Source organism: Lepidothrix coronata, unplaced genomic scaffold (genome assembly GCF_001604755.1).
Source record: "Lepidothrix coronata isolate B3197 unplaced genomic scaffold, Lepidothrix_coronata-1.0 Scaffold165, whole genome shotgun sequence".
In the NCBI taxonomy this organism is placed as follows: domain Eukaryota; kingdom Metazoa; phylum Chordata; class Aves; order Passeriformes; family Pipridae; genus Lepidothrix; species Lepidothrix coronata.
The window spans coordinates 720,878-748,302 of record NW_016690345.1 but is presented as its reverse complement, the minus strand read 5'-3'; the positions used below and the strand labels follow the sequence as shown (position 1 = coordinate 748,302).

Genomic DNA, 27,425 nt, shown 5'->3' with positions numbered 1-27,425 from the left:
AAGGAGCCACTGTTGTGTGATGTGGGGACACAGGCAGTTGACACAGATCCATATCCACGTCTGCTGGGTGGCTGTGCCCAGCAGAAGCTTCTGGAAACAGCCCCACTGGAGATGTCAGAGGATGCTTGAAGCAACCATGGCCAAGATGTGCTTTGCAGTGCTGAGGTTTCTGCTCGGAGGCTGCTTGTGGGTTACCCGAGGATCACTCTTACCTGTGCTGGAAGTGAGGTTGTCCCAGCATGGCACCAGTCCTCTGGGAGACACAGGTACAGGTGTACTTGCAGGTGACCTGCACCTTAATCACAGGGAACACCACGTGGGTTCAGGACTGTGGGTTCAGGACCATGGGTTCATGGCTGGGATCTCACCCTGCAGCCTGTGGTGGAAGAGAGGAAGGAGTGTAACATAAGAAGGAGCAGAGCTGCTGGGAGATGGACCAAGATTTGATTAAGAAAACTGCTGACAAATTCCTTAATGCTGCATTCCCTGGTTGCTTAAGCCTTGGCTTGGGATAAACTCAAAACTATGACCTGGAAGCCAAATACAATCTCTTCCCTCGTGAATTTGTGGGCTGTGGGTTGTTGCTCTATGCCCACACTGGCAGTGGGGAGAAGGCTTGGGGTTTCCTTGCAATGCCTTGTCCTTCCAGCATCCTGGATCCTTGTCTGAGCCCCCTTGTGCATGGGTAATATTGATGAAGCTAGTACAATGGTCAGGATTCTTCCTTCTTTTTCTCAATCCTGAAATCAGTGACCAGCAATTTGTACTGATTGGAATAAAGCAATTACCGAGGTTTCCTCTGTTCCGGGCTGATCTGCCTTTGTGCTTCCCTGTTCCTCATGTTGCCCTCAGCCACGGCAGCAGTGCTGGCAGGATGCTCTTGTTCATTCTGGAGGGTGGGACTGGCTGGGCACCTCAGGCTGTTGAGATGTGCTGTCTTCCAGATCCTTCCCTGCCACCTCCACTGCTGACCCACAGCCCCACGGGATCCCTGGCCTGTCCCTGCAGCTCCTCCAACGGTGAGTCACACTTTGGGTTTTCCATCCCTTCCAATTTTTTTTTTTTTTGCCAGAGTCCATGGGGAAGGATGTTACAATTGTGACAGTTAGGGGGATTCAAAATTTATTTGGCTTGTGTAGGTTCAGTGGAGAGGAGTGAACCCTGAGGAATCTCAAGGTCCATCTTGGGATGTGTCCTGATTGCAGGTGACACCAGCTGGGGATGCAGCCGCTACCTTGGAGGACATGGAGAGACCTATAGGATGTTTTAGGGAAAAAACATGGAATTCTGAGGACAGCTGGTCGCTGAAAGAGGCTGCGTAGTCTCCATCCTTGGAGGTTTTCAACCCCCAAAGGGATAAAGCCCTGGGCAACCTGCTCTGATCTTAGGGCTGACACTGCTATGAGCATCAGCAGGACTGAAGACTGACCTCAGGAGGTCCCATGGGCTCCCCTCCCACTGCCAGGCTCCTTCCCATAGCAGGGAAGTGCCCAGGTCACTGGGGATGAGCACAGAGGTTGCTGAGTCACCAGGAAGAGGAAGATTTTCCCTGTTAACACACAAGCTGCCTCGGCACATTAAGAGCAGCACCAAGTCCAAGCAAGGAGTGGGGTCTGCTGCTCACCCACCCTACTGCCCAGGGAATATTTTAGGCAATGGAGAGACTTTCCTGCCCTCTGGCACTCGATTTATTAGCAGCTCAGGCTGCTCCATTGATTGTATTGACGGGTAGTGCATGCCCCAGTTAACTTATTGGAAGCAGCAGCACAGATACAGCAATAAAAATAACCCGGCACCCCATGTCACTGAAACATGCTGGATGATTTCCATCATGGTTGGATTTCTGGGTGGACCACTGGGCTGTGTTCACCTGGGGGATCCCAGGCATCCCCTCCTCCACAGAGCAGCGCTTTGGATGATTTCACTTGATGGACTCTGAGGATCTGCCCAAACCTGTTTGGAATGTAGAGAAAAATATTAGGTGGGGCTTACCTACCTCAAACACAACCTGGAGGTGATGCTCCTGATCATTTTACCCCCACTCCTAAACCCAGTCTATGTTTTACTTCTCTCTGAAATTCACATTAAGCAGCTGTTGGGTGTCCTTCCTCTGTGCTGTGCTAACCTCTGCCATGTCCTGGTCTGCAGGCCCAGGCCGTGGACTGCTGGGTTCCCCACCCCAGCACTCAGCATGCCCTTTTCTGGTGCAGCCAGACCCTCCCAGGAATCACTCTGGAGCTCAAGGCCATCCTGCAGGGTAAGGTAAGGTCAGTTCAGTCTCTTTCAAAATCAGAGCATCCCAAAATGGTTCGGATTGGAAGGGACCTTAAAGACTGTCTTGTTCTACTCCCCTGCCATGGGCAGGGACACCTTCCACAAGCCCCGTCCAACCCAGCCTTGAACACTTCCAGGGATGGGAGAGCCGCAGCTTCTCTGGGAAAATCCTGGAAAGGGTCTTTGCAGCTCCCTTAGGCTATAAAACAGGGAGGATGCTGGGCCTCTCTCATCCGTCTCTGCAGGTCTCCCATCCTGCTGTCTCTGCCCTTGCTACCTGCTTTCCACCATGTTGGTCATTCCATTAAAACCAGCTAAAGAGCTAAGCTGGGAAGTGCATAGGCAGAGTGATTTTCATCAGCCACTCTGCTTTTGTGACTAAAATAGATCCGTGTTGGCCCGGGGCCATCATGTTGTCCCAGGCATTGACTGGCACGAATGGATGGCGGGGCAACATTTTCCATTAGCGAAGAGGAGGACATGCGTCTCCGGGGGAGAAGACAGCTCCATAAAGCAGAAATGTTGTAGCAGCAGAGAAATCCACCTCTCTTTTCTCTCTTTTTCCTTTTAAAAGTGTCACTTATTCCTGTTTTCTGCACGTAAAACCCTGGGAGAGACTGGCCAGAGCAACACCCTACACCTGCGACAGGATGGTGTGTTTTAGAAAAGGGGATGGAGGTTTCTCAGAGGAGCTGCAGGTGACCCAGTAAGGTGCAGCAAGAGTAGAACTTGCCAAAAAAACTGTGAGGAGGTTTATCGATGGTCTAGTGATGTGGGGGATACTGGTTATGTCCGGTCATGAGGTCTCTGTCTGCAGCTCCGGCTTGCTATGAGCATCCTCTTACAAACGCATCCATCCGTAGAGGGATTTTTGGGCTGGAGGGTGGCCTGAAAGCCATGAGCTGAAGGAAGGATGCACTTGGGAGTGCATCCCTGGAGGTCCCTGTCTCTTCCCTGCTTGCTGGCGTAGCAAATCTTGGGGAAGGGATCCCCCACTACCAACCCCAGGAAAACCGGGACATGTCTTTTCCAGGGCAGCTCAGCATCCAGTCTGGGACCAAGTCTCCAAACTGTCCAGCAAATGCATTTTATTCTCTGGCTTTAGTGAAGACACTTTTTTGCAATAAGTAGTTGTTAAAGTTATTGTTCATTTGGGTGAACATCATAACATCCTGCAGCTCTCACCTCCCTCCAGGAAGTTCTCTGACATAATTTTTCTACCTTCTCATGATCCCTGTCCAACATCCCATCTCTTCTCCCAGACCTGTGTCCGGGCCCCTCTCCCATATCCACAGATGGGAGAGAAGCCTGGTGCCTGGCTCTGTCCAAGCCCCCCTCAATGCTGTGTCTTGGACTTCTTGCCCCTTGGGATTTCATCCTCGGAACTCAAGACTGAGACTGTGTGTGTGTGGTACCATGACTATTTTATAGAAAAACTCCAGGTGGGAGGGACACCTGGAAAAAGACATGATGGGATTCTTGGAGTTGTCCTGTGCCAGGCCAGGAGCTGGACTCGATCCCTGTGGATCTCTTCCAACTCAAGTATATTCTATGAGTCTGTTTTTGGAGACCACTTTACACTGGGAAAACTGCTGCTGCTCCATCTCCACTCCATGTGATGGAGTGAGCAGTCACTGCTGATGCTGGAAGCTGGAGATGCTGTGGGGTGCTGGGGTGGGAATTGCCTATTCTGGCAAGGGAAAAGGCTGTGACACGAGGCTGCAGCGTGGTGATGGGGCTGTGCTCTCCAGTGGCAAACCATTTCCCAGTTTGACCCTTCTGCTTAATCTGAACTTGAAGGTGAACGAGCAGAGCTCACTCATCGATCCGGGACGCGGCTGATGAGTGCCATGCCCTGCGGAGAGCTCAGCCCCAGCGCCAGCTCCCGCTCTCACCCTGTTTTTCCTGCCTCCCCTTCACGCCTTTCCAAAGCCATCAGTCAGAGTGTGGCACCCCAGGCCACCGACCTTGCTGGAGGCCAGGGGGACAACATATAGGTCCCTGCAGAGAGCTGCCCCGCTGTCTGAAGGGCTTCTCCCAGCTGCCACCGCCACCTCTCTGCTGCCGGTAAGCCTGGCATCTGCCTGCCATCAGCTCGGGGGTGCGGGGAGGCACAGAACAAGGCAAATGTGTTGCTGGCCATAATGCCAGGAGTCATGTTTTTAGCAGGTAGTGACGTTATCTGCCAAGCTGTGCACTGACTCTCCTGGTTTAAGGGGTCTGATGTCTTAATGTGGGCAAAATATAACTTGAATCATCTCTGCGCTGCTCTTAATCTTTAGCTAAAATGCCACATAAACTGCCAAATTGTATTTTTTTGACCCGTTAGGAAGCAAAACCTCATTTTAGGTTGGAAACTTAGAATTCGTCTTGCTTAATACGTAAAAAGCTTGGGTTTTGGGGAAAGGAAGATGATGCACCTTCCCTTCACATCTTCCGCGCTTTAGCCACAGATTTTTTTTCCCGCAGCTGAAAATAACAAACCATTTTAATCTAAGTATTGCTTGTTCTGATCTTTTAATCCAGCTTGCTTTCTATCAGCACAGCGGCCTGAAATGATTTATCCACCTGCCTCTCTATTATATAATTATTGGGAAGATTACTGGGGAGTCAGCTTTAGCTGGGCATCCATCGCTGGGGAAGGAGGATGGGGCTGGAAGGTGTGAGGGGGTTCATGGAATCACAGAATCATGTAATGTTTTGGGTTGCAAGGAGCCTTAAAGATCATCTGGTTCCAATCCCCTGCCATGGGCAGGGACACCCTTCACTAAGGGTTTCTTCTCTCCCTTTGCACCTTGGCGATTGGAAAACATGGAAGAGGGAAGCAGCAAGCTGAATGCTTTGTGCTGGGTCTGTAGTTTGCATCTGAGTATGGAAAGTCCCTCAATCTATATTTGTTGGAATTAAATGCCCCATGGTCTGGCTGGTAGCTGGAGAAGCACGACCTTCCAAGACAGAGAGGATTTGGGTGAAACTCTGCACTTCTTCACACTTTTTGGGGCATTTTTTGGCTTTACTTGGGGTTTTGGGAACAGCATGGTGAGGCAGTCCATCCTTGGGAAGAACCTGGAACTAGGGGCTGTGCTCCTGGTGCCTTCCCATCCCTGTGCAGAGCTATGAAGGGGGAACATCTGCAAGGAAGAACCAACATCTGGGATGGTGGTAGCGCTAAGAAGGGATGGAGGTGGTCATGGCTGTTTCACCACAGCCCAAGCCTTAGGTGTTATGCCTGGATAAGAAGGGCTTGAGCCCTTGGGTGATGGGGTGGCTGCTCTGCAGAAGTGACATCACTGACATCCAAGGGCTGATGCCAGAGGTAGATTCCCTTGGAGCTTTCCACTGGCAGAGGAGATGAACAGGTGTATCACTGTCATGGCACGGTGGCACAGCCAGGGGTAGGCACAGCCAGGTGGAGACTCGGCTTGCCAGAAAAATGCAGCTTCTAAATGCTGTGAACCTATGGGCTTGAAATTTGATGGAAAAAACCACAAGAATGTCTGGGGCTCAAAAGTTCCTTTTCCCTTCCCCAAACTGAATGTCTGGGCACCGATGACCCGCCCTGGTCACTGAGTAAAGGACAAGACATGCTTGGCCTGTGGACCAAAACTGTGATGTGGTGGCTCAGAACTGGGACAAGGAGAAACCTGAAGCACCAGTCAGAATCAGGGGCTGGGAGCTGTGGCTTGGTCTTCCTTGCTCTGCAAGGTCTCAGGGACCTTTATGGGGCAGAACATCCCCAGAACTGTGCTGTGTTTTGGGCTTGGAGAGTGTTTATGGGGGCACATATTGAAACGCTCTTTGAGGCTGGCATGGCCATGGGGCAGTGGGAGCAGGATATGCCCACCTGGCGTGTGTCACACTCCCTCCACTGCTTTTGGTCCTTCCTCTAGGGAGCCAGCTGAACTCTGGGATGTGCAGGCAGGGCTTCAGCCTGGTCCTTCCCACTGTGCTGCTGCCTCTGAGATGGAGGGTTTAGCAGAGCCCTCCTCTCCCTCCCAGAGGCTCCGTCTCTGGAGTGAGTGGGCAGGCACCCTATAAAGCATGCCCAAATTCCCCCCTGCACACAGGCAGTGCACTGGTGCTCATCTTGTGCCGAGCTCCTTCCTCCTTCGTGTTGGAAGCGTTGGCTAGTTCACCCTCATCGCCTCGAGGCATCCAGATTTGCTCAGTGGCCTTTAAAAAAATAATAAAAATAAATAAATAAATCAAAGCCCATGAAATGACAAGAACATCAGCAGTGGGTGCATCCCCCTTTCCTGCAAACCCAGGGATTTGGGAGAAAATAGGTCATGTGCTCTTCATTCCGAGCCACGTGGTGGATCTCCCAGGACCAATGAGGTTGGGAGCCCTTCTGTGCCGAACGGCGGAGTAAAAAAAAAAAAAAAATCACTGGGATTTTTTCCCCCCTGTAGCATTTTTCATCCTTTCCAAACGTGAAAAGACTGGCCATCTGTCTGGACCCCCCTCCCGCCAAATCGGCACGAAAGCGGCTCTTTGGGGAAGGTAAGGAGATTTAAAAGGTTGTCTTGGTGGAAGACCACCCGCTGCGGGCAACTTTTCCTACCAGTGGAAATCAGGGAAGAACCATGGAACGAGTTGGGTCTAGGGCTCTGGTGTGGGTCGGGAGAGCTTTGAATGCTTAAGAGCAGTTTTAAGTGAATCTCATGTAGAGGAAATTTAAGTCTGCGGCAGAGGGAGGTGGGATTATGGGAGACGTCGGAGCACGAGCAACGGGGTTCCCTTAAGTTAGCGACTGCTCCCCAAGTCTGTCTTAGGAGATATTTGCAAAATATCATTGGAAAATTACTTTGCTGAATATTGTTTGCAAATTTTGACAAATATTGTTGCGAATTTGTTTTGCAAAATTTTCGTTCTCATAGTATGTGCTTTATTTTTAATTAAATTCCCTTTTACCTGTGTCTGGCGGCTAACGTCAAAGATTGTCTCCCTATATAGGGAAGAGTCCATCTCTGCCCTAACCAGAATATCCAGCTATTCCTAAATTCTGTGATTTACAGCTCAGACTTTGGACAGTGTCATTTGTGTATGCGCTTGGGTGGGAATGGCACAAATGGAATTGCCTTCAAGAAACAGATACTGACATAACAGAGATGTTAATCATGTCTTAGTCTGGCAATGTAATAAAACCCCCAATTCTGATTCATTTGATTTTTACCTTCTGCTTTCATTTCCATTATTTTTAAAGTATCTTTATTTTTTAATTCCATTTCCAGTATTTTTAAAAATATTTTGATTTTTAATTCCATTCCACTTCCATTAATTTTTAATTTTAAAAATAGTTTTATTTCTTAATCCTATCCTATTTCCATTCTTTTTTTTTTCCTTTTGCCGGGGAAATTTGATTTGTAGAGAGGAATATCCTTCAGTGTGATGCTCGCTTTGTTTTCTGATACCCCTCAGATACCCATTTTCCTGAGGAAACCTGAATTCCTGATATCATCACATTTCTGTTGCATTTTCTTTGGTTACATCTTTACTTCATAAGTAGAAAAATTAAATATTAGTTGCAAAAGTCATAGAGGACTTAAAAGCTGTTGAAATCAATCCCGAAGTATCATCTCATTGTTATAAAGGGAAAATAGTCTTGGATATATTTTTCTCATAACCTGAGTTTTCTGGAATAATGTATTTTGAATGTGAACCGTCTTAGAAAAGCTGATTTTTTTTAGTTGGAAGTTATGTCCTGCTTAAAAATAAACGAGAAACAGTGGATCAAGGACGTTGTGTTTAAGTTTCCGTAAAATGATTGACCTTTGTTTTGACAGATGCAAGGACAGATGCTGGGCTACATTTTGATACAGAAACCCAACTCTGAATTAAAAAGAAAAGGCATTTTTTCCTAATAGCTGGGGTTTTGCTCTTAATACAAAATTCCAAAATAATTCAGTAATATTTTCGAAGCTCTTAATCTCAGACTTCCCTCCTTCTTTTGTAGATTCATTTATTTATTTTTGGTGTTCTCAGATACAACAGCAAATTTTTCTTCTTGGGAAATAACCATAAAAAATGTTCTTTTAATCTTACTGAATTAAGAGGACATTTATTTCTGAAGAAAAAATGGTCATTTGGAGTGGGGGAAAAAAGGCCAGGAGGAAAAATCCCTCTTTAAATGCTTTCAACATTATTTTGATTACTTCAAAATGTCGTAAGGAAGCTGCAGGAATTTAGCGCGTAGGATGAGGAAAGAGGAATGTTGTCGGGATCGGTGGAGGACCAAGCCAGCACCTGTTTGGGGTGGCAGCGGAGGGGACCGGGGGGCAGGCACGGGGAGATGCCCACCCTTCACCTTGTGGGATTCTCCGCTGGGTACCAGCCAACGGTGCTGGTTCCCTCCCTGCCTTGGTGGTCCCAGAATTGCTTTTCTCAGAGGATGATTTTTTTTCCCCAGGCACCCTCTTGGAAAATGGGTGTTTGCCATGGAGCAAGCAGAGAGGGCACCTTGCCGGTGGTGTGGCTCCCTGTGGCATGGGGGACACATGCCCAGCACACTGGGATGAGCTTGATCCGACTGGCAGCAGAGCACTTGTAGCCGTGGCTCCAGTCTGTGTCTGCCTTTGGAGAAGCAGAGGGTGGTTTCTAAACCCGCAGGGTGACACATCTACCATTGAGCCCCCCCGATCCTGCAGCATGAGGGTGGGTGACAGCCCACATGGCATGAGTCTGCCAGTTCTCTACAGCTGCTTTTTGGCCAGCTGAGTTGGAAAGCAAATTTAAAGGCTTCCACAATTGGTGAGGGCTGCACTGAGCTTTTTTCCAGCTTCCTGCTGAATGCGTCCATCCTGGTGCTGCGATCACGCACACACACATGTATCTGGTTTAATTTCTTTATTTAATTTGGGGTTTGCTGAATGAGCTCGCAGTCGGCAGTGGGTGCACCCTGCTGGCACCAGACCCCCTCTACCCAACAGATGCAGTGTCAGAGCTGCCTGGATACCACCCATGGCAGAGGCAGGTCGTGGCATCGGTGGCATATCCCCTGTGGATTTTGGCAGAGACCCACGGCCTCACATTGCAGTGGCTGTGCCCTCACTGCCAGGGCCAGGTCTGGGGACAGGGACAGCTGTGACCCTTTCTGGAGTAGCCCCAATTCCCAGCGGAGCCAGTTCACCCATTCCCTCGCCGGGGTTTGGCTCCGCATTGAGACCCGAGGTTACAGAGGACCTACCATAGGAAGAAGGAGAGAGGAGAAGGCAGCTCTCCTTGATTTTAATCGGGGCTGAGGTTTAGCTGAAGTGAAAACAGATCTGGAGTGACAGTTTTGGAGCCTGCTGTCAGAGTCTGAGCGCAGCACGGTAGCGATCCACCCCCGGATGCCAAGGGCCCCCGTCCTCCTCCTCACAAGCCGAACCTGGGGAGAGGCACCACTGCAGAGTGCAGGATGGGGACCGTGCAGCACGGTTCCTCCGCTGGCACGGCCACCAGACAGCCTTGTCACACACCACCCCTGCATCCTCCTTCCTCGCGGTGCTTTTGCCTGGGGACAATGTCAGGCAGGACGTGGCCATCGGCGTGGCATCACCCCCCACTTCCTCCAGCCCCGTGCCAATGGATGCTTGAAAAAGGAAGGATGGTGTTAGTCTGCACCCTCACTGATCCACTTGGGATGCCAGGTTGCTTCTCCAGGGCAGGGAGAGACAAGAGTCTCTCTTCCCACATCTTCCATCAGTCGCCCATTCCAAAAGGACATCTATGGCTGGGATGAAAGTCATGGGTTTGGGCTTGTGGAGGAATGGCACAAGCAGAGCACTGGATCCAACTGGGATTTGTGGGACCGGGTTGGTTGTGGCTCCCCTGTCACCCTTGCTTGGTCGCCATGCATTTTACATGGAGGGGACCAGCAGAGTGATGCTGTACCCAATCTGTCCCTTATGTCCCTGGCATGGCAGCTGTGGGGAATGGGAAGACCTGTTCCCCCATTCCTGGATCAGCCTGAGTGCCCCAGGTGCTTTGAGAAGTTGGGTGGCACTCATGAGAGCAACCCCAGACCCCCATCTTTCTGTCCACCAGCTCCTGGACAGACCCCTCTGGGGCAGCCATGTGCTCCAAGTCTCATCCCTGTTTCCAGGGATTAGAGAGATGGAGATGGGATGAGATGAAGCAGTAGATTGCTTTGCTCTCAGGATGAAGGGATTTGTGGACTGCCCTCAGCTCAATAGATTGAAAATGGAGGGAAGTAGATTGAAAATGGAGGGAAATTATTGGGATGATGCTGCCTGTGGGATTAAAACCAGGGCAGCCAGCAGGGTCTGGAGGAGGAGGGGAATGAGGCAGGTCGTGGATCAAGGGGGGGCCACAGGATGCCTGCTGCTGTGCACTGTGGGGAGATGCTCCTGGTTGCATCCTCATCTGTTTCAGAGGATGTGCTGGAAAGTGGGTGCTTTCTGCTTTCCTGGGACCCTGGAGGGGCTCTCCTCTCAGCTACCCCCCAAGTGACAAGGATGCTGGGAATGTTCCTGGAGCTTTTTGCAGTGCTGCGTCTCTCATTTTCAGACTGCTGGAGGACAAGCCACTTGTCCCTGGAGGTCCACACATCTCCCTGTGGTCTCTCCTTCTTTATGAGCATCCAGCATGGATCTGTGACTGTGAGCATCCTTTTTGGGGAGTCCTTTGGGTTCTCCTAAAAAAAGGGCATCTAAAAACTGACACTTAGGGGACGGATATTTGATTGTCTCACCCCTTGGGGCATGTTTCCAACTGTGCTGGCATCTTTTGGGCACGATATGGGTCCTTTGGAGCTGATGCACAACCCTGGCAGAGGGTTGGGGAATCTATCGAGGCATCTCCTGCTGTGAGGTGGCATCTCCTGCTGTGAGGTGGCATCTCCTGCTGTGAGGTGGCATCTTCTGGTTCCCATTCCTTGGCCTTTGGCTCAGGGGGAAAAACCCTAAATTTGGGGCATCCCTGAAGCATGACTGACCATAGGCTTGGCTCAGTGTCAAGGTTCTAAGTGCAGTTGTCCAACAGAAGTGAGCTTTATTTGCAAATACATGGATGTTTAGAAGATTAAAACAAGGATAACTGGCAGGATGGCATGGTTGTGGGCAAGCTCCTTTCCTGAATCTTCAGTGCAACTTAAGCCCCTCACTCAAGACCCTGTCTCCTGCCATTCCTCCATCCTGCAGAGCCTTGATTCCTCCAGCTCTTTCCTGTGGGCCCATGTTTGCTGGCCCCAAGGATCTGGGGTTACTCTCTGCTGGCTGGCTCTCCTATGAAGACCCACTTTGCCATTCCTGGTTTCCTTCTGCAGATCCTACAAGTCAACCTGCCACTCCCAGCCACTTTCAGGTGGATGGGGAGCATTTCCTGTGTCTATGCACTTAACTGCACAGAGCTGTGTTCAATACTTTGCCTTGCAGAGCTCCATCTGATTTTTTTTCACCTTGCTAAGTTCATTTTGGCTTCTTGCTCTGCTCTCCAAAAGCTTCCCCCACATGGGTTGTCACCTGGCAGTTTAACAGGAGTGTCCCTGGTCAATGTTTTGGGAGGGTTTAGAGCATTTCCCAGCCATTTTCAAATGGTTTCGTGCACCACAGCTCCCTTCACATCACACAGGTTCTCCGTTCTCCACTGGCTTGGTCCAGCCACCCTCTGCGGCTTCCCATTGTCATGGGATGCAGTTCAGGGATGCAGTCGTGGAGTGTGGCACTGAAGCAGTCATCATCCTAGTCTCTGCAGTACAAGGCGATGACGTTTCAGGTTTGGGAATTTTTCCTATTGCTCGGATGCTGCAGCAGAATACGCCCCACTCTGCAGAGCTGAGCCCCGTGGCAGATCCAGGCTGAGATGCAATGCAGTGCTGATGGCTCTGCCTTCCTGAGTTGACTAGGGCACCTGGGGTGGGCGAAGATCAACCCAGTGCTTGGTCCTTGCTTGACCATCAGCAGCTCTGATGGATGCCCTAGCTCCCAACCTCTCCAAAATAATGACTTGGGCAAGGAGGAACAGCCAGTACTTCGGGAAAAAACTGTAATGGATTGTTTTTATCCATCCATTAATCTGCTGGCAGACCAGAGGAGAAGGAGTGATGCTCCTTATCCCTGGAAATGTTATTTTTTTGGCACTCATGGTCTTGCTAAAGGCTCACAGGCATCTGAGGATGCTCTTGGTCGCTGAGTCGTGATGGACCCAGCTGCAAAGAGCGTTGGCTCTCATCACCTCGTAGGGGGAAGTTTCTGATGCACTTACGCAGTTTGACGTTCCCTGAAAATACTATTTTCATTGGCAAATTGTTCCAAAAGTAACTAACAGGATGATTTGGAAGTGGCTGAATTAAAGTATGTGGTTCCCACCCCCTCCCCGCTCACCCCAGCCTTCCAAAATCAGCTTAAATTAAACAAATTAAATGACAACCTGTTATTCTTCCAAGCAGGGTTGGAATAACCTTGTTGAGGTGATGGTTTAACAGGTTCAAGGCGCTGGTTTTGCTCAGGGTCCCACAATCAATAAGCCCTGAAACTAGCCCCGACAAGGTTTTCTGGCTTTCACAAGGGCATCTAATAGCCTGCTGCCACTACATCACATTTTCCTCACTGGTCTGTGTCCAACCTCTGCTTGCAGCACCGCAGCAGCTCATGTGAGGGAATGGGAATTCTGCATCCTATTGATCTCTGCAGATACATCTCCCGTGTACCTAAATTTCCTCTAAACCTGGTAATTAACATAAACCTCAAAGTTTTATCTCCCACAGATGTATCAGGGCACAGAGGTAGGTGCTGCAATCCTACTGTCCTGTCCCCATCATCCTGGGGAGGTGGGTAGGGAAAAGCTGCAGCTTCATCCACTGACCTTCACACAAATATGGTGATAATGGCACTGCCAGCATGACAAAACAAGTCATTCTCCTCTGACTGGCCTTGCCTTGGTGGAGACTAAAGCCCGAGACCAGCTTGTGGGGTGTACCAGATAAAGCAGAAAACCAGGAAAGCAGCTGGGAATATCCTAGAGGGAGGGCAGGGAGCACAGCTTTGAGGGCATTTGGCTGGGGTGTGGCTGAGCCCACTTCAGTGTGACAGTGCTGGATCTCTGCATCACTAGTGGAGACATTCAGAACAAGAGGAAATGGCCTCAAGTTGTACCAGATGAGGTTTAGATTTGATATTAGGAAAAATTTCCCCATGGAAAGGGTGGCCAAGTGCTGGCAGAGGCTGCCCAGGGCAGTGGTGGAATCACCATCCATGGAAGTATTCAGAAAATGTGTAGATGTGGCACTTGGGGACATGGTTTTGCAGTGGAGCTGACACTGGGGGAACGGTTGGACTTGATGACCTTAGAGGTCTTTTCCAACCTAAAGGATTCTGTGACTCTGTGATCTCAGCTGGAGGAGAGCAAGGAAATGGGAGCAGGACTGAGAAAGAAACCTCCAGAGATGCCTGCTCTGAGGGTCAGAGCAGGGTCATTTGTCTCTCTTGATTCTTGAAAAGATCATGGGCAGGTGAGAGGCAGGAATATCCTGCTGGATGATGTACCAAGAGAACATGGGGCGTCTTTTTGTCTTTTTTGGTTAGAGATATCTAAAATATTTCCACTGAAGCTGGAGAGTAAAGAGAAGAAAAGGTCAACCAAAGTGACCACAGTTGTAGAAAATGGCAGCAGCTGGAATTGTGGCTTTATTCCAAAATGGCATTTGGTGTCACTCATGTAGATGATTTCTACTGCCCTCTCACAGCTTTGTCTTCCGACAGCTGATGTGTTTCCGTTTGGTTTAAGGGAATGCTTGAACTGGGTCTTCTGCCTGTTTTTTTCTCCTTCCACCCCCATCCTGACCTGGCCAGACTGCGTCATCTTCATAATCCCGAGCTGGCTGCCTCTCTGTGCTTCCCAGCCACTAAAACACAGCGCTGAAAACCACCGGATTAGGTCTTAACGGCAGGATCAAGTCAGCAGGAGATGAGTGGGGAGAAAGCTCCTGCTTACGCAGGTGGACAGGCAGCACTCCTAGAGAAAACAAGCTGGAAAGCCTAAAATGTCAGAAAAACATCTTCTTTCCTGGCCTCTCTTGCTTTTCTCTCCATTTAATACAGCTTTCATTTTCCAAGGGTCACAAAACTCTGGTCTGATTTTTGTGAAGACAGTATTGAGGGGTCAGAGGTGTCTAAACATTTCCTCCCTTTCAGAGGAAAATGTCTTGAGTGGTGGACGTTCTGTCCAAGATGTTAATTCCCAACACTAAATTCTGTGACCCCTACCAGAAATCTGGGCTGTGCCGTATCGCGGAGTGCTGGAGCATGCTGGGGGTCTGTGGTTGTCTGTTCCACCTGTGCTGGTGATGCTCTTGGAACACAAAGAGGCTGGGAAGTGTGTTGGATATTTTCTAGGGTGGCTTTGCCATTGAGCAGTGGGATGCTCCAGAGGAGGGTCTCAGGTGGCAGGTGGCACAGCATCCCTGTACTGACCAGTCCTGTGGCCACCCTGCTCTTTAGGTCATCCAGGGCTCTCAGTCAACAGGGCTCCGAGGTGTTGGAGTTTATCAGCCTACATTGACCAAGAGAAGTTGTGGCTGCTCCATCCCTGGAAGTGTTCAAGGCCAGGTTGGACGGGGCTTGGAGCAACCTGGGATAATGGAAGTTGTCCCTGCCCATGGCAGGGGGTGGAATGAGGTGAGCTTTAAGGTTCCTTCCAGACCAAACCATTCTGTGGTTCTATGATGCACCTGTGAAGAAAGTGTGATTTTTCTGGAGGCCGTGTGATGGTGAGGGGGGGTGATGGAGACTTTCTCTTCTGAGTTTGATTGGCAGAGCCTGTAAACTTTTCATCCAAACCTTTCAGGGAGGGGGTGGGTTATGCTGGTGGGACATCTTTGGACCGAGTTGTCCTCTTGAACATCCTCTCCTCATCTTGAACAAAACATTGCACTCCCCCCAAATGAATACCTGTATGAAGCAAAGATTCTCTCACACATGGCTCATGCACCCAGGGAGCCCTAGCAGTGCATGGGAGGAGGAAGAGGAGGAGGTTGAGGACTGGCTTCAGCAGGCATGGAGCCAGCAATATCTCCCAGCCCCTGCTGGAGCTCAGCTGAGCCCCATGCTGAGGGGGATAGCATTCCTGATATGATATCAGGGGTATGATTCCAGCATCCATTTTTCCAGCTCCTGTGTGGAAACCAGGCTGGAGAACAAAGTCCAGCCCAGAGCTCCATTTCCCTCCTCCTATTCTGCTTCATGTGCCATCTCCTGTCTAAGAGATGATCGTGTTATTAAATTAATTTAATACACAGAATTCAGATTTCCCCTAGTCAGAAGCTTTTGCTCAAATTTTTGGAAAGTGTCAGTATTTGTGAGGTATCAGCAAGCATAAATACAAGAGTGCCAGCTTAGGCAATTGCTCCAGCCTCTAAAAAATGGGAAAGGAGAAAAATTGGAGTGTGTATGTTTGCATGTGGGGAAAAGGAGTCTACCTTCTGTTCTGGGTTTCCATTTTCCTTCCTCTTCCTTGGTCACTGGTGCCTGAGCTGCTTTTTCAGACATAGGGAATTCCTGATAGATAAAGAAAATTTCCGAGAATTTAATATATTTAACCTCAAAACCAAGGAAGAGCCCAGACTGGCTCTGAGAACTGATGATATCTTCTCCAAGCACTCTCACAAAGGCAGGTGCAATTAAAAGGCTTATTTATTGTGGGATGGGATCACCCTTTGGATGGGCATTGTCCAGCTGTTTTGGGGCAGATCTCCCCTTGCTGAGGTGCAAAGACTGTTGGCTGCTCTCCGTGCAGGGAAGGAGGGTGCTCCAGTCCTCCGCCTGCAGTTGCCCAGGTGTGATGCTTGGCAGAGCCTGGCTTAGTTCAGTGTGCAGCTTCTCTTTTGGGGCCAAACTTGACGTTTCTGTCTCCTAATTCCACATCTATGACCTCTGTGGGGCTGCACCTGCTTCTTACTGAGTTGGAGTTGGGCCCTGGATCTACTCTATCCATTAGGCTGGATGTAATGGTGTCCTTAGGGCTTTCAAGTGGGTGGACAAAGGAGCCATTTCGAAGCTGCTGTGAACAAGGTGGAATACGATGGTGAAGAGGAAGAGTCCGAGATGGGTCTCTCTCCAGGCAGGGAACGCTCTGAAATGCTCAAAATGGGGTTTTGGGGGGTAATTTTTCCCAGCCCTTTGTCTGTGAAGAATGAGGTCTGTGGAGGGAGGCAGGCTCCCAGAGTAAATGCTTCAGCTCTGTTGTTCCCATCATTTCCTTTGAGCTCGTGAATCCCCCTATGAAACACTTACCTTTCACTAGTATGATTAAGAAAAGGCCAATGTAGCTTTCCTGCTCACTGGAGCATGAAGCGTGTTTAATTTAATAATGCTGATAAATCTTAAAGCCAGGAGCATTTGGCTAACGCATGACCCACTTTTTCAATCAATTGGAAGCATTTACATAACGGCCTGATGCAGGGTTCGTCCTGCGAGGGATGTGGAGCCAGGGATGGCAGACACACTCCCTATGGAAGGACAAGGGGGAAAGGCTTTTAACTGAAAGAGGGGAGGATTAGATGAGATTTTAGGAAGGGATTCTTCCCTGTAAGGGTGGGGAGGCCCTGGCACAGGTTGCCCAGAGAAGCTGTGGCTGCCCCATCCCTGGAAGTGTCCAAGGCCAGCTTGGACAGGGCTTGGAGCAACCTGGGATAATGGAAGGTGTCCCTGCCCATGGCAGGGGGCTGGAATGAGGTGATCTTTAAGGTTCCTTCCATCATTCTATGATTCTATGTCAAGCCAAAAGGTACTGATAAGGGTGGGAAGGAGAATATTTCTGAGGCAGAAGGTGATGCCATTGGAGACCAGAGTGATGGGAATGGGCTGAGAAACTATAACACATGGGCAGGGGCACCTTCCACTAGCGCAGGTTGCTCCAAGCTTTGTCCAACCTGGCCTTGAACACTTCCAGGGATGAGGAATGCACAACTTCCCTGGGCAATCTGTTCAGTGATCCTGTTCCAGTGTTCAGCTCATTTCATTTCTTATCCTTCTTGTGAGGATTTCATCTCTTTTTTCATTTGTAATATCCAGCAGCCTCAAGACCTGTGTTTACACATAGGTCACAAGCAACCTAATTCCCAGTGAGCTGGTGTCCTTTAGCTTTAGGGAATGCCATCTCCCTGCAAACCACATGGTTTTATCCATTTTAGGTTTCATAACAACCTCTAGAAAGAGGTTTTACATCAAACCAGTCTCCCAGCCATGGTTTGTGCATTGCTGTTGTTTATTCATCCCGACTTGCATTAAAGCAATACTTGAGAACTGGTTTATCTCCCATTTTTTTGATCATGTAAGTCCCTGTCTGAGCAAAGGGGAATGCCAGATGCTTGTAAGAAGGATGAAAAATCTCCCATCTGATACAGACTGAGAGATTAAATACCACAAGGGAGAATTGCTCCGTATCGCTCAGTGTTGCACGTAGAAGGATGCTGGCACCTCCCTCTGGGATGGGACTGCTCTCCCCATGCACTGGGCTGCAGGGACATTTCATATGCCACGTCCTTGTGCAGAGATACTCCTAAAGAGCCATCAGGAATGAAAGATGAAGGATTTGTTACCATTCAGTGATTTTTTTTTTCCCCTTTGCCTTCAAAACATAGGTGGCTTCCCTAGAGGGCAGAGGAGGAAAGAGGGAGACAATAGAAAAAGAAAGGAACATGGTTTCATTAGATACATGTAATATGAATGGCTGGAAGTGGTGTGGTCCACACAATGCTCAGCTGGGGAGCTCACAGGTCAGGATGTGTGGCAATCGGGATGCCAGTTCCATTCCTCCCCGTTCTGTGCTCCTGGAGTGACATGGATAGTTCCTGGCTACTTAAAAGCTGGCTTTTGGTTTTCTGAGCACCCATTCATGCTGGAAATGGTGAATTTTGGTTTGCTAGGTAGGTGCTGTGTGTCTTTTAAAGTCCCAGTTCAGCCACTGGTGTTTGGCCAGGCTGCTCATCCAATGCCCTGGTCCTTCATCCGCAGTTGCTTTTTGGCCGTGCCACCTGGGACACCGGAGTCTTTGCTCCCATGCTCTGCTGCTTCTGCAGTGTCCATCCCAAGCTGAGGAACCTGCCTGTTTTAAGAGCAAACCTTTCCCCTCTCTGTGCCCAGGTGATACGGCCGTGGTGCTGTCTCTGTGCCAGGGCTGCCCTCCCAGCTATTGCACGTCTCCCATCCCCTGGTAGGAAATGGAGTCCAAGGTCTCCGAAGGTGGCCTGAACGTCACCCTCACCATCCGACTGCTGATGCACGGCAAGGTAAGGGGCTCCCAGAGACGGGGTTTCCTCACAGATCCCTCTCCCACCTCTGCCTGTGCCCAAGTCCAGCCCCGCAGAGCATCCCAGCCCTGGGAAGAGCTGTCCTCCTGCTGATGGGGAGGGTGGTATGGTGCTCCTGGTCCCTCTCATACCTGCCCCCCACCCCGTTCTTCTGCTGGGGATGGTGTCCACCAGGTCTTTACTTCATTATGAGGGTGGGCCAGACTGTCATCACATTTTCTAATGTCAATTCCTTTGTTTCTGATGCTTTTTTTGTGTAGGAAGTCGGAAGCATCATTGGGAAGGTAAGGACGTCTTTTAATGCAGCATTAATGTTGTTGCCTGTACCTGTGATGTGGTAGATGCCAGTCACCTCTTCCCTGTGATGTCCTGAAAAGTCTGGGGTGCATGAGCTGGTTGCTGCATTTCTGAGCCAGAATTTAGGAGACACCCACACAGGGATCAAAGACCATTCCCCTAAAAACCCCACCAACCACCAGACTTCCCCAGTGCTGTTCCCAGCTGTTTCCCAGGGGTGATGACTGGGAGTTTGCAGTCATGTTGCTCAGATGTTTTAATCAAACAGCTTTATTAACAGATAATACAAACATCACATAGACCCATTTAAAATATAATTTAAATGGAGGCCACGGGACTCCATTTACCTTGTGCAGAAAAGCTTCACGAGGTGCTCTGCTCTCTGGTGCTTGTCATGGTGGTTTGGAAAGTCCTGGCTATATAGGATTAGGGGTTTTTTTGGGATGGTTTTAAAAGGCAGGTTTATGGTGGCAAAGATTTGAAGCATAAACATATTTTCCCTATATGCCTTATTTTTCCATCAGCCTGTTCAACTCTGGGAATATTCACAGTTGTGAATCTGTATATATATATATATCTTCTTTATATCTTTGATGATTTACACACTAATCTCTTTAGCTGTCCATCATGTGGGGATGCAGGGCCAGGCATCACTGAGCTGCCCATGCTTTTGGCTACGTGTTGCCGTGTTTTAGGGAGATGCATGTTTGGAAGGGTTGTTTTGAAGGTGGAAAGTCTTGGATTTTCAGTAATCGCCTGTTTTTCACTCTTATTCCAGAAAGGAGAGACCGTGAAGAAGATGCGTGAGGAGGTGAGTGACCTGCTCTGTGACTGATGTGTAGGAGGAAGGGAGAGCAGAGTGGCCAGAGCTGTACATTGCCCTGTGCAATTCGTGCAGTAATTCCCAGGGTCAGAACAAGCAAGCCAGCTGTCCCTAGAGCTCTTTGGACCAGCTTCCTCCCTCCACACTCAAATAAACTTCTATCACAATTAAAAGGGAATTTTCCAGAGCCAAGAATTTGCTCTTAATGAAACATTGAAATTAAGTCACTCGTAAGATGCTTTGAGTTTGTCCAAAGTCTTTGTCTCTGCAGCTCCTAGGAAGTTATCAGGGCAGTGAGCAGCACTCTTCTTTTCACAAGCAATGACTCCATGAGCTGGTCTTGCTTCAGTCCCATGGGTTTCCATTACAGTAAAAAACTGGAAACTCTTTCTGAGGGTTGGAATAAGACAGTGCTGGAATCATTGCAGATGAGGGGTGGGAGTTTGGAAGGTTAGATGGGATAGGCTGGGACGGGTGACAACCAGGACAATCAGGCTGAGAGACGACCCGACCCGAGTGCTTGGCTGTGGCTATTCCAGGACTGCTCTTCTCTCTCCAGAGTGGGGCAAGGATCAACATCTCGGAGGGAAACTGTCCTGAGCGGATTGTGACCATCACTGGCCCCACCGATGCCATATTCAAGGCTTTTGCCATGATCGCCTACAAATTCGAGGAGGTGAGAAATGTGAGCCATCCCACAGCTGGGGACAGCAGTGCAGATGGGCCTGGGGACCTCCAGCCCATATGTGCCTGGTTGGACTTGCTTAACTGGGACCTGGCCTCAGCACAGAACCTTCCAGACATCTCTGACTAGGCAAGAACTGAGCACAAGCCTGATGAGGAGCAGCTGAGGGAGCTGGGGAGGGCTCATCCTGCAGAAAAGGAGGCTCAGGTGGACCTTCTTGCTCTCTACAACTTCCTGACAGGAGGGTGTAACCAGGGAGGGGTTGGTCTCTTTTCCCATGTAACAAGTGATGGGACCAGAGGAAATGGCCTCAAGTTGCACCAGGCAAGGTTTAGATTGGATATTTGGGAAATTCTTCACTGGAAGGGTGGTCAGGCATTGGAACAGGCTGCCCAGGGCAGTGGTGGAGTCACCATCCCTGAAAGTGTTCAAAAGGTGTGTGGATGTGGCACCTGGGGGCACGGATGACTGGTGGACTTGGCAGTGCTGGGTTAATGGTTGGACTCGATGATCTTAGAGGGTTTTTCCAACCTTAATGATTCCATGATTCTGTGATTCAGTGAACTGTCCTGGAGGTCCCACAGTTAATTAACTGCAGGGAGGTGCAGTGATGCAGCTGCAGACAGAGACCAGCCACGTCTGGGGGACATGACCCCTCCTCTCTAGCCCAGGGCACTTGGGTTGGCGTCTGGTCGGGTACCAAGGGCTCATGTGCTGCACTCTTCCTTCCCAAGGACATAACCAACTCCATGAGCAACAGCACCGCTACCAGCAAACCTCCAGTGACACTGAGACTGGTCGTGCCAGCGAGTCAGTGTGGCTCGCTGATTGGCAAGGGAGGCTCCAAGATCAAGGAGATCAGAGAGGTAAGTCAGACTTGAACGAAGCCACTTCGTTATTGCACGTCACCGCAGCTCCTCAGAGCTGATCCGTGACCAAGGGGGAGCTGCCTTGGAAAAGGGGTCCTTATGCTGCATCGTGCATCACGTTGCTTCCCAGGGTAGTCTTGCTGATGTAGGAGCAGGATCCCATGGGATGCCATGTGCGGGGCAGTGCGGCTCTTGGGAGGCGCGTGGCATCAGAGCTGGAGCTGGCTGCAAGGGAAGGTGTTCAACTGTGGGATTTGTCCTTTCTCTCTTTCTGTCTCCAGTCAACAGGTGCTCAGGTTCAAGTGGCGGGGGACATGCTGCCCAACTCCACGGAGCGGGCAGTGACAATCTCGGGGACACCTGACGCAATTATCCAGTGTGTCAAACAGATCTGTGTGGTGATGCTGGAGGTACAGTCTGTAACAAAGGGGGTAAAGTACATAAGGAAAAAAATCCCAGCTGGCACCACAACAGCACTGGGAGCTGTGGAGCGTGTCTCTCGTCCCCTTCACCACGCGTTGTTGGACCACTCTCATTTCCTGGTACCTCTGTTGGAAACCCACCCAGCGTTTTTTTCCCACCATTGTCTGTTGTTTCTAGAGTCTCACACTGGAAGCCTGCCTGGTCGGGTGCCCCAAAGGAGATGGTTTGTGCTGGAGCAGAGGGTGGCTTGAGGAGAGAGGGGTGCCAGGTGGGCTGGGACAGCCTAGCCTGGTGTCCCAGCAGCATCCAGGGTGCCATGGGAAGGAGATGGGGGCAGCAGCCCCTCCTCCAAGCACCTGGTCTCTCCTCTGCACAGGGGTCACAGTGCCCCACAAGGACAATAGTCATGAGGAGGAGGAGTAGGCCAGTGCATCCCTTGTGCTGGGGGAGCTGGGAACACAAAGCTGAGCTCCAGTGAGGCACAGTGGGAACGCAGTGAGGAAGGCTGGTGGAGAGCAGGGACTGTAGTGCACATGGATGTATGTCCAAGGTGCCATTTTCAGGGATAAATGCTGACAAGCAGAGCTTGGAGATCTCTGCCATGGAAGGATGCTGCTATACCATTGTCTTATTGCTGGAGATTACCACAGCCACAGGTCCCACATCCACACCAGCCATCTCAGATTGGAGAAGCTCCAGGAGGAAAGCCCTCGGGACACAGGATGTTGACACTCTCTGCTCCTGGTGCCTCCCAGAGACAGACAAAGCAGGGACCAATGTCAGGCCCCTCTGCCTGGCTGCACAGCCCTTTTGTGGTAGAGAGGAGCACATTTCCCAATGGAAAAGCTTCAGATGGGGATGGCAAGGCTTGGTGGAGGCAAAGCAAATCCAAATTAAAGCACCTTCAGCTTGGCAGCAGCACAGTTCAGGAGGAATAGCCAGGAGCCACATTTCCCATCATGGGATGCTCAGGCAGCTACACTGCTGCTAGAGGAAGTTTAGGCACATGATGACTCTGGGTCATGGACTGCAGCAGAGATGAGCCTGAGGTGATGCTTGCAGGTGTGTTATAAAGTGTTTCCTGGATGCTCTTCTCACAAAGCAAGAGGTGCTGCTCCTCTGTATGGCTCAGCAATTAGAAGGGGAAAAACCCATGGAGTTTTCTTGCAGTCTGAAATCTGGGAATTCCCTGACTTTAACAGTTCAGAGATGCTCCTTATCACTTTTCAGTCTTAGGTAGATAATCCTGACTCATCCTCTCCAAGATTTGTAACGCAATAGAAGAACAAAGAGGCTTGGGATGATAGAGATGTGCTTTGATCATGCAGCTTTCCCACAGGCAGGTGCTTAGCAGGAGGATTTAGATATGCTGTTTGCCTTCAAGTAGATGTCTAGAAGAATGTACAGAAAAAAAGCAAAATTTTCCATGAGATCATGTAATTTATATTGCTTTTCCTTATATAGCAGTCAGTGGGTCATTTAGTTTTGGGTAGAAGCAGGGGAGCTGAAATCTCTCCTGATTCCTAAAAACCTCCCTGTTTTCTGCGGCCTGTTAGTTATGTTCAAGTGAAAACCAACACAGAGAACTTGGGTGAGCAGCTCCCGTGCACCGCACTATGGGATGACTCACTACAGCTCTGCTCCGACCTACGCAGGGACCGGACAGGCCACAGCAGCCAGGAGCAAGATCAGAGAGTCATGGAATCATGGAATGGTTTGGGTTGGAAGGGACCTTAAAGACCTCCTAGTTCCAACCCCTTGCCATGGCAGTGACACTTCTCACGTGACCACAATGACAGTGCCTCGCAGCATCCACTGCACAGCCATCCACGTCCCAGCTGGGATGGCTGTGGACCAAACCAACTCCTGAAGGTGACCCTGACCTGCTGGTGAGGAAGATGAGGGCGGTCAAAGAGCTTGAGCAGTGTGCTGGGTCACTCAGATGGGCTGTACCTCTCCATTCTGCTGCTTGAGGGCCTCCTCAGGGTTTTGAGGAGGGTTCCAGGAGTCTGGACCAGGTGACGGGGTTTGCGCAGAGCAGAGCAAAGGTGAGGGAGGCAGCAGAGGTCCAGGAAGCGATTTAGGAGCCCGTGCCGTGGCAGGGGATCTCCCGTACCCCAGGTTGTCCTCATTGTCCATGAAATGCTGCTTTTCCTTGTGTCCTCCTGTCCAGAAACGCGGTGTTACTGGTGCGGGTGTTGCTGCCGGTGGCCCCGGGGGCCGCGCTCCATTAGGTGCTTTCTAACGCTCTTTTTGCCGCCGTTTCAGGAAAGCTGTTCTAATGTTCTCTCTCCCTCTCCTTATCCCTTTTCCTAGTCCCCACCAAAAGGTGCCACCATTCCCTACCGCCCAAAGCCCGCCTCCACCCCTGTCATTTTTGCAGGTGGTCAGGTAAGAGCCGACCCGCTTGCAGCCTCCACTGCCAACCTCAGCCTTTTACTGCAGCACCAGCCGCTGCCCGTTAGTGCACTCAGGTTTCTTGCCTTCTGACTTGCATGGTGTCATCCCATCCGTTGTGTGCCACGGCAGCTGGACTGAAAGCTCTTGGTAGAGCCGATGGCTTACCTCCTCTAATGGATGCTGGAGGCTGAGAAGAAGGAAGGGGCCAGCCCAGAGAGACAGGGTGTTAGCTCTGCTGGGTGCTCACACACAATGAAAAGCCTGGAATTTGCTTCACTAGACCCAAATTCCGTATTTGTCAGTGGTTAAGAAGGAGAAAATTAGAAAAGCATCATTGAACAAGAGGCTGTGACTGTTTTCTGGCATCTCCAGCCCAATTAAAAATATCTTTGTGTAGCTGTAATGGATCCAAGATAGGAAGGGTTTATCCCAGCTCCTGCAGGGCTGTGCTGAACCTCTGCTCCAGGCAGCCTCTGTGGAAGAGTCATGTCCCCATTCCTCAGGATGCTCAGCCAGTTTGGGGTCCTGCTTCCCCCCTACAGGAGAGCTTGCATTGCATTGCCCTCGGTGACATTGCAGCCTTGCAGACGCGACGTGCTATTTGTAGCCACCCTTGGGGACATTTTGCCTTTGCAGGATAACTGTGGCACGGATGTGCCATGGGAGCTGGAGGTTATTCTGCAAACGAAAATCAGCAGAAACAAGAGCAGTTTTGAGCAGACAGCTGTTTCTAAACAGGGAACTTGCACCATTGCTTTTTCCACCTCATCTCGTCATCTCACCTGGTGACTGAGGACCTGCCTGTAGATGCCACCATGCTGTGGTGCCTCAGATCTAGCAGGAGATGTACCTTCCCAAGAGCTCCAGCAGCCAGGTAGAGCCAGCACCATGAAACCACAGCTGATGCCACCCAGAGCAGCTCCAAATGAGTTACTTCATTTCTCCCCAACCATAATAAATAGAAGGACAAACTAAGGATGGGAGCAAAGCCCAAAGCACAGGCTATTTTAGGCTGAATTAGTCATTGCCAGGATCAGGAGTGTTTCACTCAGTCTGAGCAGCCATCCTGGAAAAGAGCTTTGAGTCCAGCTGCTTGGTGAACTATCTTCTCAAAAGGGAGAGTAAGATGGAGGTAGCATTTCTCCTGCTGGTGAATGGTTGGTGTCTTGGACAGAAGTGATGTCACAGGAAGAAGCAACCATCTCTGAAATGAGAGCTCTTCCCAAGGCTGGGAGCCCTTTGGCTCTGCCCAAGGGGTGGCACGGGGTGGGTGGGCAGAGGACAGCCAGTGACAGTGGTGACAGGTGCTTGGGGTGGGATAAGCCTTCAGGAGCTCAGCAGGCTGAGGGATGCAGCAGCTGATGGCAGCTGCCAAAGGGACCAGCCCCATCATCCATGGGCAACATCAGAGTTGAGTTGCATCTGTCCAAGACATCTTCCTGCCCTTAATTACCTTTTTTCACTCAATTTTTCTATTCAAAAAACAATGACCAAATTGCACCACCAGGACAGGCAACTCCTCGGTGAAGCCTCTGCCATATCCCCATCATGCCAAGATGTCAGTGGGCACTGGGACAGCCACTTCTGTTTTCCTCCTTCATGATTTTGGGGGTTTTCCTCACACAAGGCACTTTGCTATTTGCAAAGAATGTGGCAAATTTGCAGGAGGTTCCAAGGTTGTTTTTTTTTTCTTTTTTTCTTGGCAGTCTTTACTCTCCCTTTTCAAAGTGTTGTCCATTTCTTTTGTCATTTCTTTCAGAACCATCTGAATAATGTGTCAACCAGTGAGATATGTTTTGCTAGCTGGTTAAGTCCTAAATATTGGGCTCTCTAGTATCTGGCTCTTCACCCAGATCTGTGCTTATTTTTGGGTTATTTCCAAAAAAAAGCGGAGAAAGGATTGCTACAAAGGATGGGAAAAACACACAAAGCCACTTGCCTGGCAGATATCTGCATGGATTTATCAATTATGGCTGGTGAAAGGCATCGCAGTGCAGGCAGCCTAGCCCTGAGCCCTCACCTCAATGCCTTTCCAATGCCCCAGCAGAGCACTGGAACATACTGGGTGGATATTAGGCATCCACTGGGAGTTGTGCACCTGAAAATATGGAGAGGCTCATGTCACTGGCTTGCTTTCTAGGATCACACTGAAGTGTGAAGGGCAGCGGTGATGTCACTGTGCACCTGCCACGCAGTTAATTCTGGTTATCATTGAATCACAGAATGGTTTGGGTTGGAAGGGACATTAAAGATCGTCCAGTTCCAACCCCACTGCCACTAATCCTTATTTTTTGTACGTTAAAGACCAGTCACAACCTGAGATTCCTGCTCCATGCAATACTGGCACCTTTAAAGAGCTGCTTATTTCCTTTTGAAAAAGCCAGAGTGAGCCCAAGCCCTTGAAGTCAGGTAGCTCAGAATTGTGCCGGGTGGCATCAGGGGTGTATATCTCCCTCCTCACCCAAGGATTTGCTGCCCTGGGGAATCTAATGTGGCAGAGGGGGTCCTGGCAGAGGGATGGAGTTCTCTCACCATGTCCTACCAGCCCTAGTAACATCTTTTTTTTTCCTTTGCAGGCCTATACAATTCAGGGACAATACGCTATTCCACACCCGGATGTGAGTTTTACCCTAATTTTTCTTATACCCTTTTCTGTCACCTGCATGCTACTGTTAATTCACATAATATTAATATTAGCCAATAATATTAATAACATATTTTCAAAGTAACTGGCCGTTTGTAGTATCTGTAATACCTCAAGTAGCCTTTTAACCTCTTAGCACTAAACTTTATTACTTCTGAGGACTTGGCCTGATGCTAAATTGTTTCCGTTGTTCAGTGCTATCCCTTCATTTTGAGAAAAACCATACTCTATGCATTTTGTGCCTCAAAATGATCAAAACAAGCAAAAAAAAAAAAGGAAAAAATAATTATTTCCCCTCTATTTCCCCCTTGTCGTTAAAATGTTGGTAAGCCAAGGGTGTATTTAGTTGCTGAGTGCCTTGGTGGAGTGGGGAGAAGCCAGAGCTCCAGGAGGTTCATACTTGAGGCCAGGACAGGGGGACATGCCTTTCAGGGAGGGGAAGGGTGGGGGTGCCTCCCAGAAATTGGGAGCCTCTGCATCTCCCAGAGAGATGGAGAGGGTGCTGCATCTCACCTTGCTGAGGGCTCTGTGCCTCCCCACAGGAGCAGGACCCCAGACTGATGTGGTCACCCTGGGTTTGATGGCTGTCTCAGTGGGTTTCGGCAGCTGTCACCCGGGGCAGGGACATTGTGGGGACAGTCCCCCCTCCATCTCAGGCTCCTTGGTGCAGGGGCAGGCACCACTCTGACTTGGGGTTTGCTGATACTCAGATCCCTTGGGCTCCCAGTCCTGTGGCAGGTCAGGGGGACGCAACACGTTTG

At 50.0% G+C, this 27,425-nt stretch overlaps 1 protein-coding gene across 16 annotated transcripts in view; it reads left to right on the top strand.

Moving 5' to 3' along the window:
* PCBP3 (poly(rC) binding protein 3) overlaps positions 1 to 27,425 on the top strand; it is a 57,429-nt gene that overhangs the window by 11,005 nt on the left and 18,999 nt on the right. For 6 of the 16 annotated variants that reach the window (XM_017829539.1, XM_017829545.1, XM_017829538.1 and 3 more), the window contains 10 exons: positions 945 to 1,019; positions 2,149 to 2,262; positions 18,357 to 18,502; positions 18,784 to 18,807; positions 19,599 to 19,631; positions 20,203 to 20,319; positions 21,063 to 21,194; positions 21,479 to 21,607; positions 23,937 to 24,080; positions 26,597 to 26,638. In XM_017829539.1, the coding sequence (XP_017685028.1) occupies positions 18,434 to 18,502; positions 18,784 to 18,807; positions 19,599 to 19,631; positions 20,203 to 20,319; positions 21,063 to 21,194; positions 21,479 to 21,607; positions 23,937 to 24,080; positions 26,597 to 26,638 (690 nt within the window). In that variant the 5' untranslated portion in view covers positions 945 to 1,019; positions 2,149 to 2,262; positions 18,357 to 18,433. Of the gene's footprint in view, positions 1 to 944; positions 1,020 to 2,148; positions 2,268 to 18,356; positions 18,503 to 18,783; positions 18,808 to 19,598; positions 19,632 to 20,202; positions 20,320 to 21,062; positions 21,195 to 21,478; positions 21,608 to 23,936; positions 24,081 to 26,596; positions 26,639 to 27,425 lie in introns of all 16 variants that reach the window. The other 10 variants (XM_017829547.1, XM_017829546.1, XM_017829551.1 and 7 more) reach the window with 4 other exon arrangements.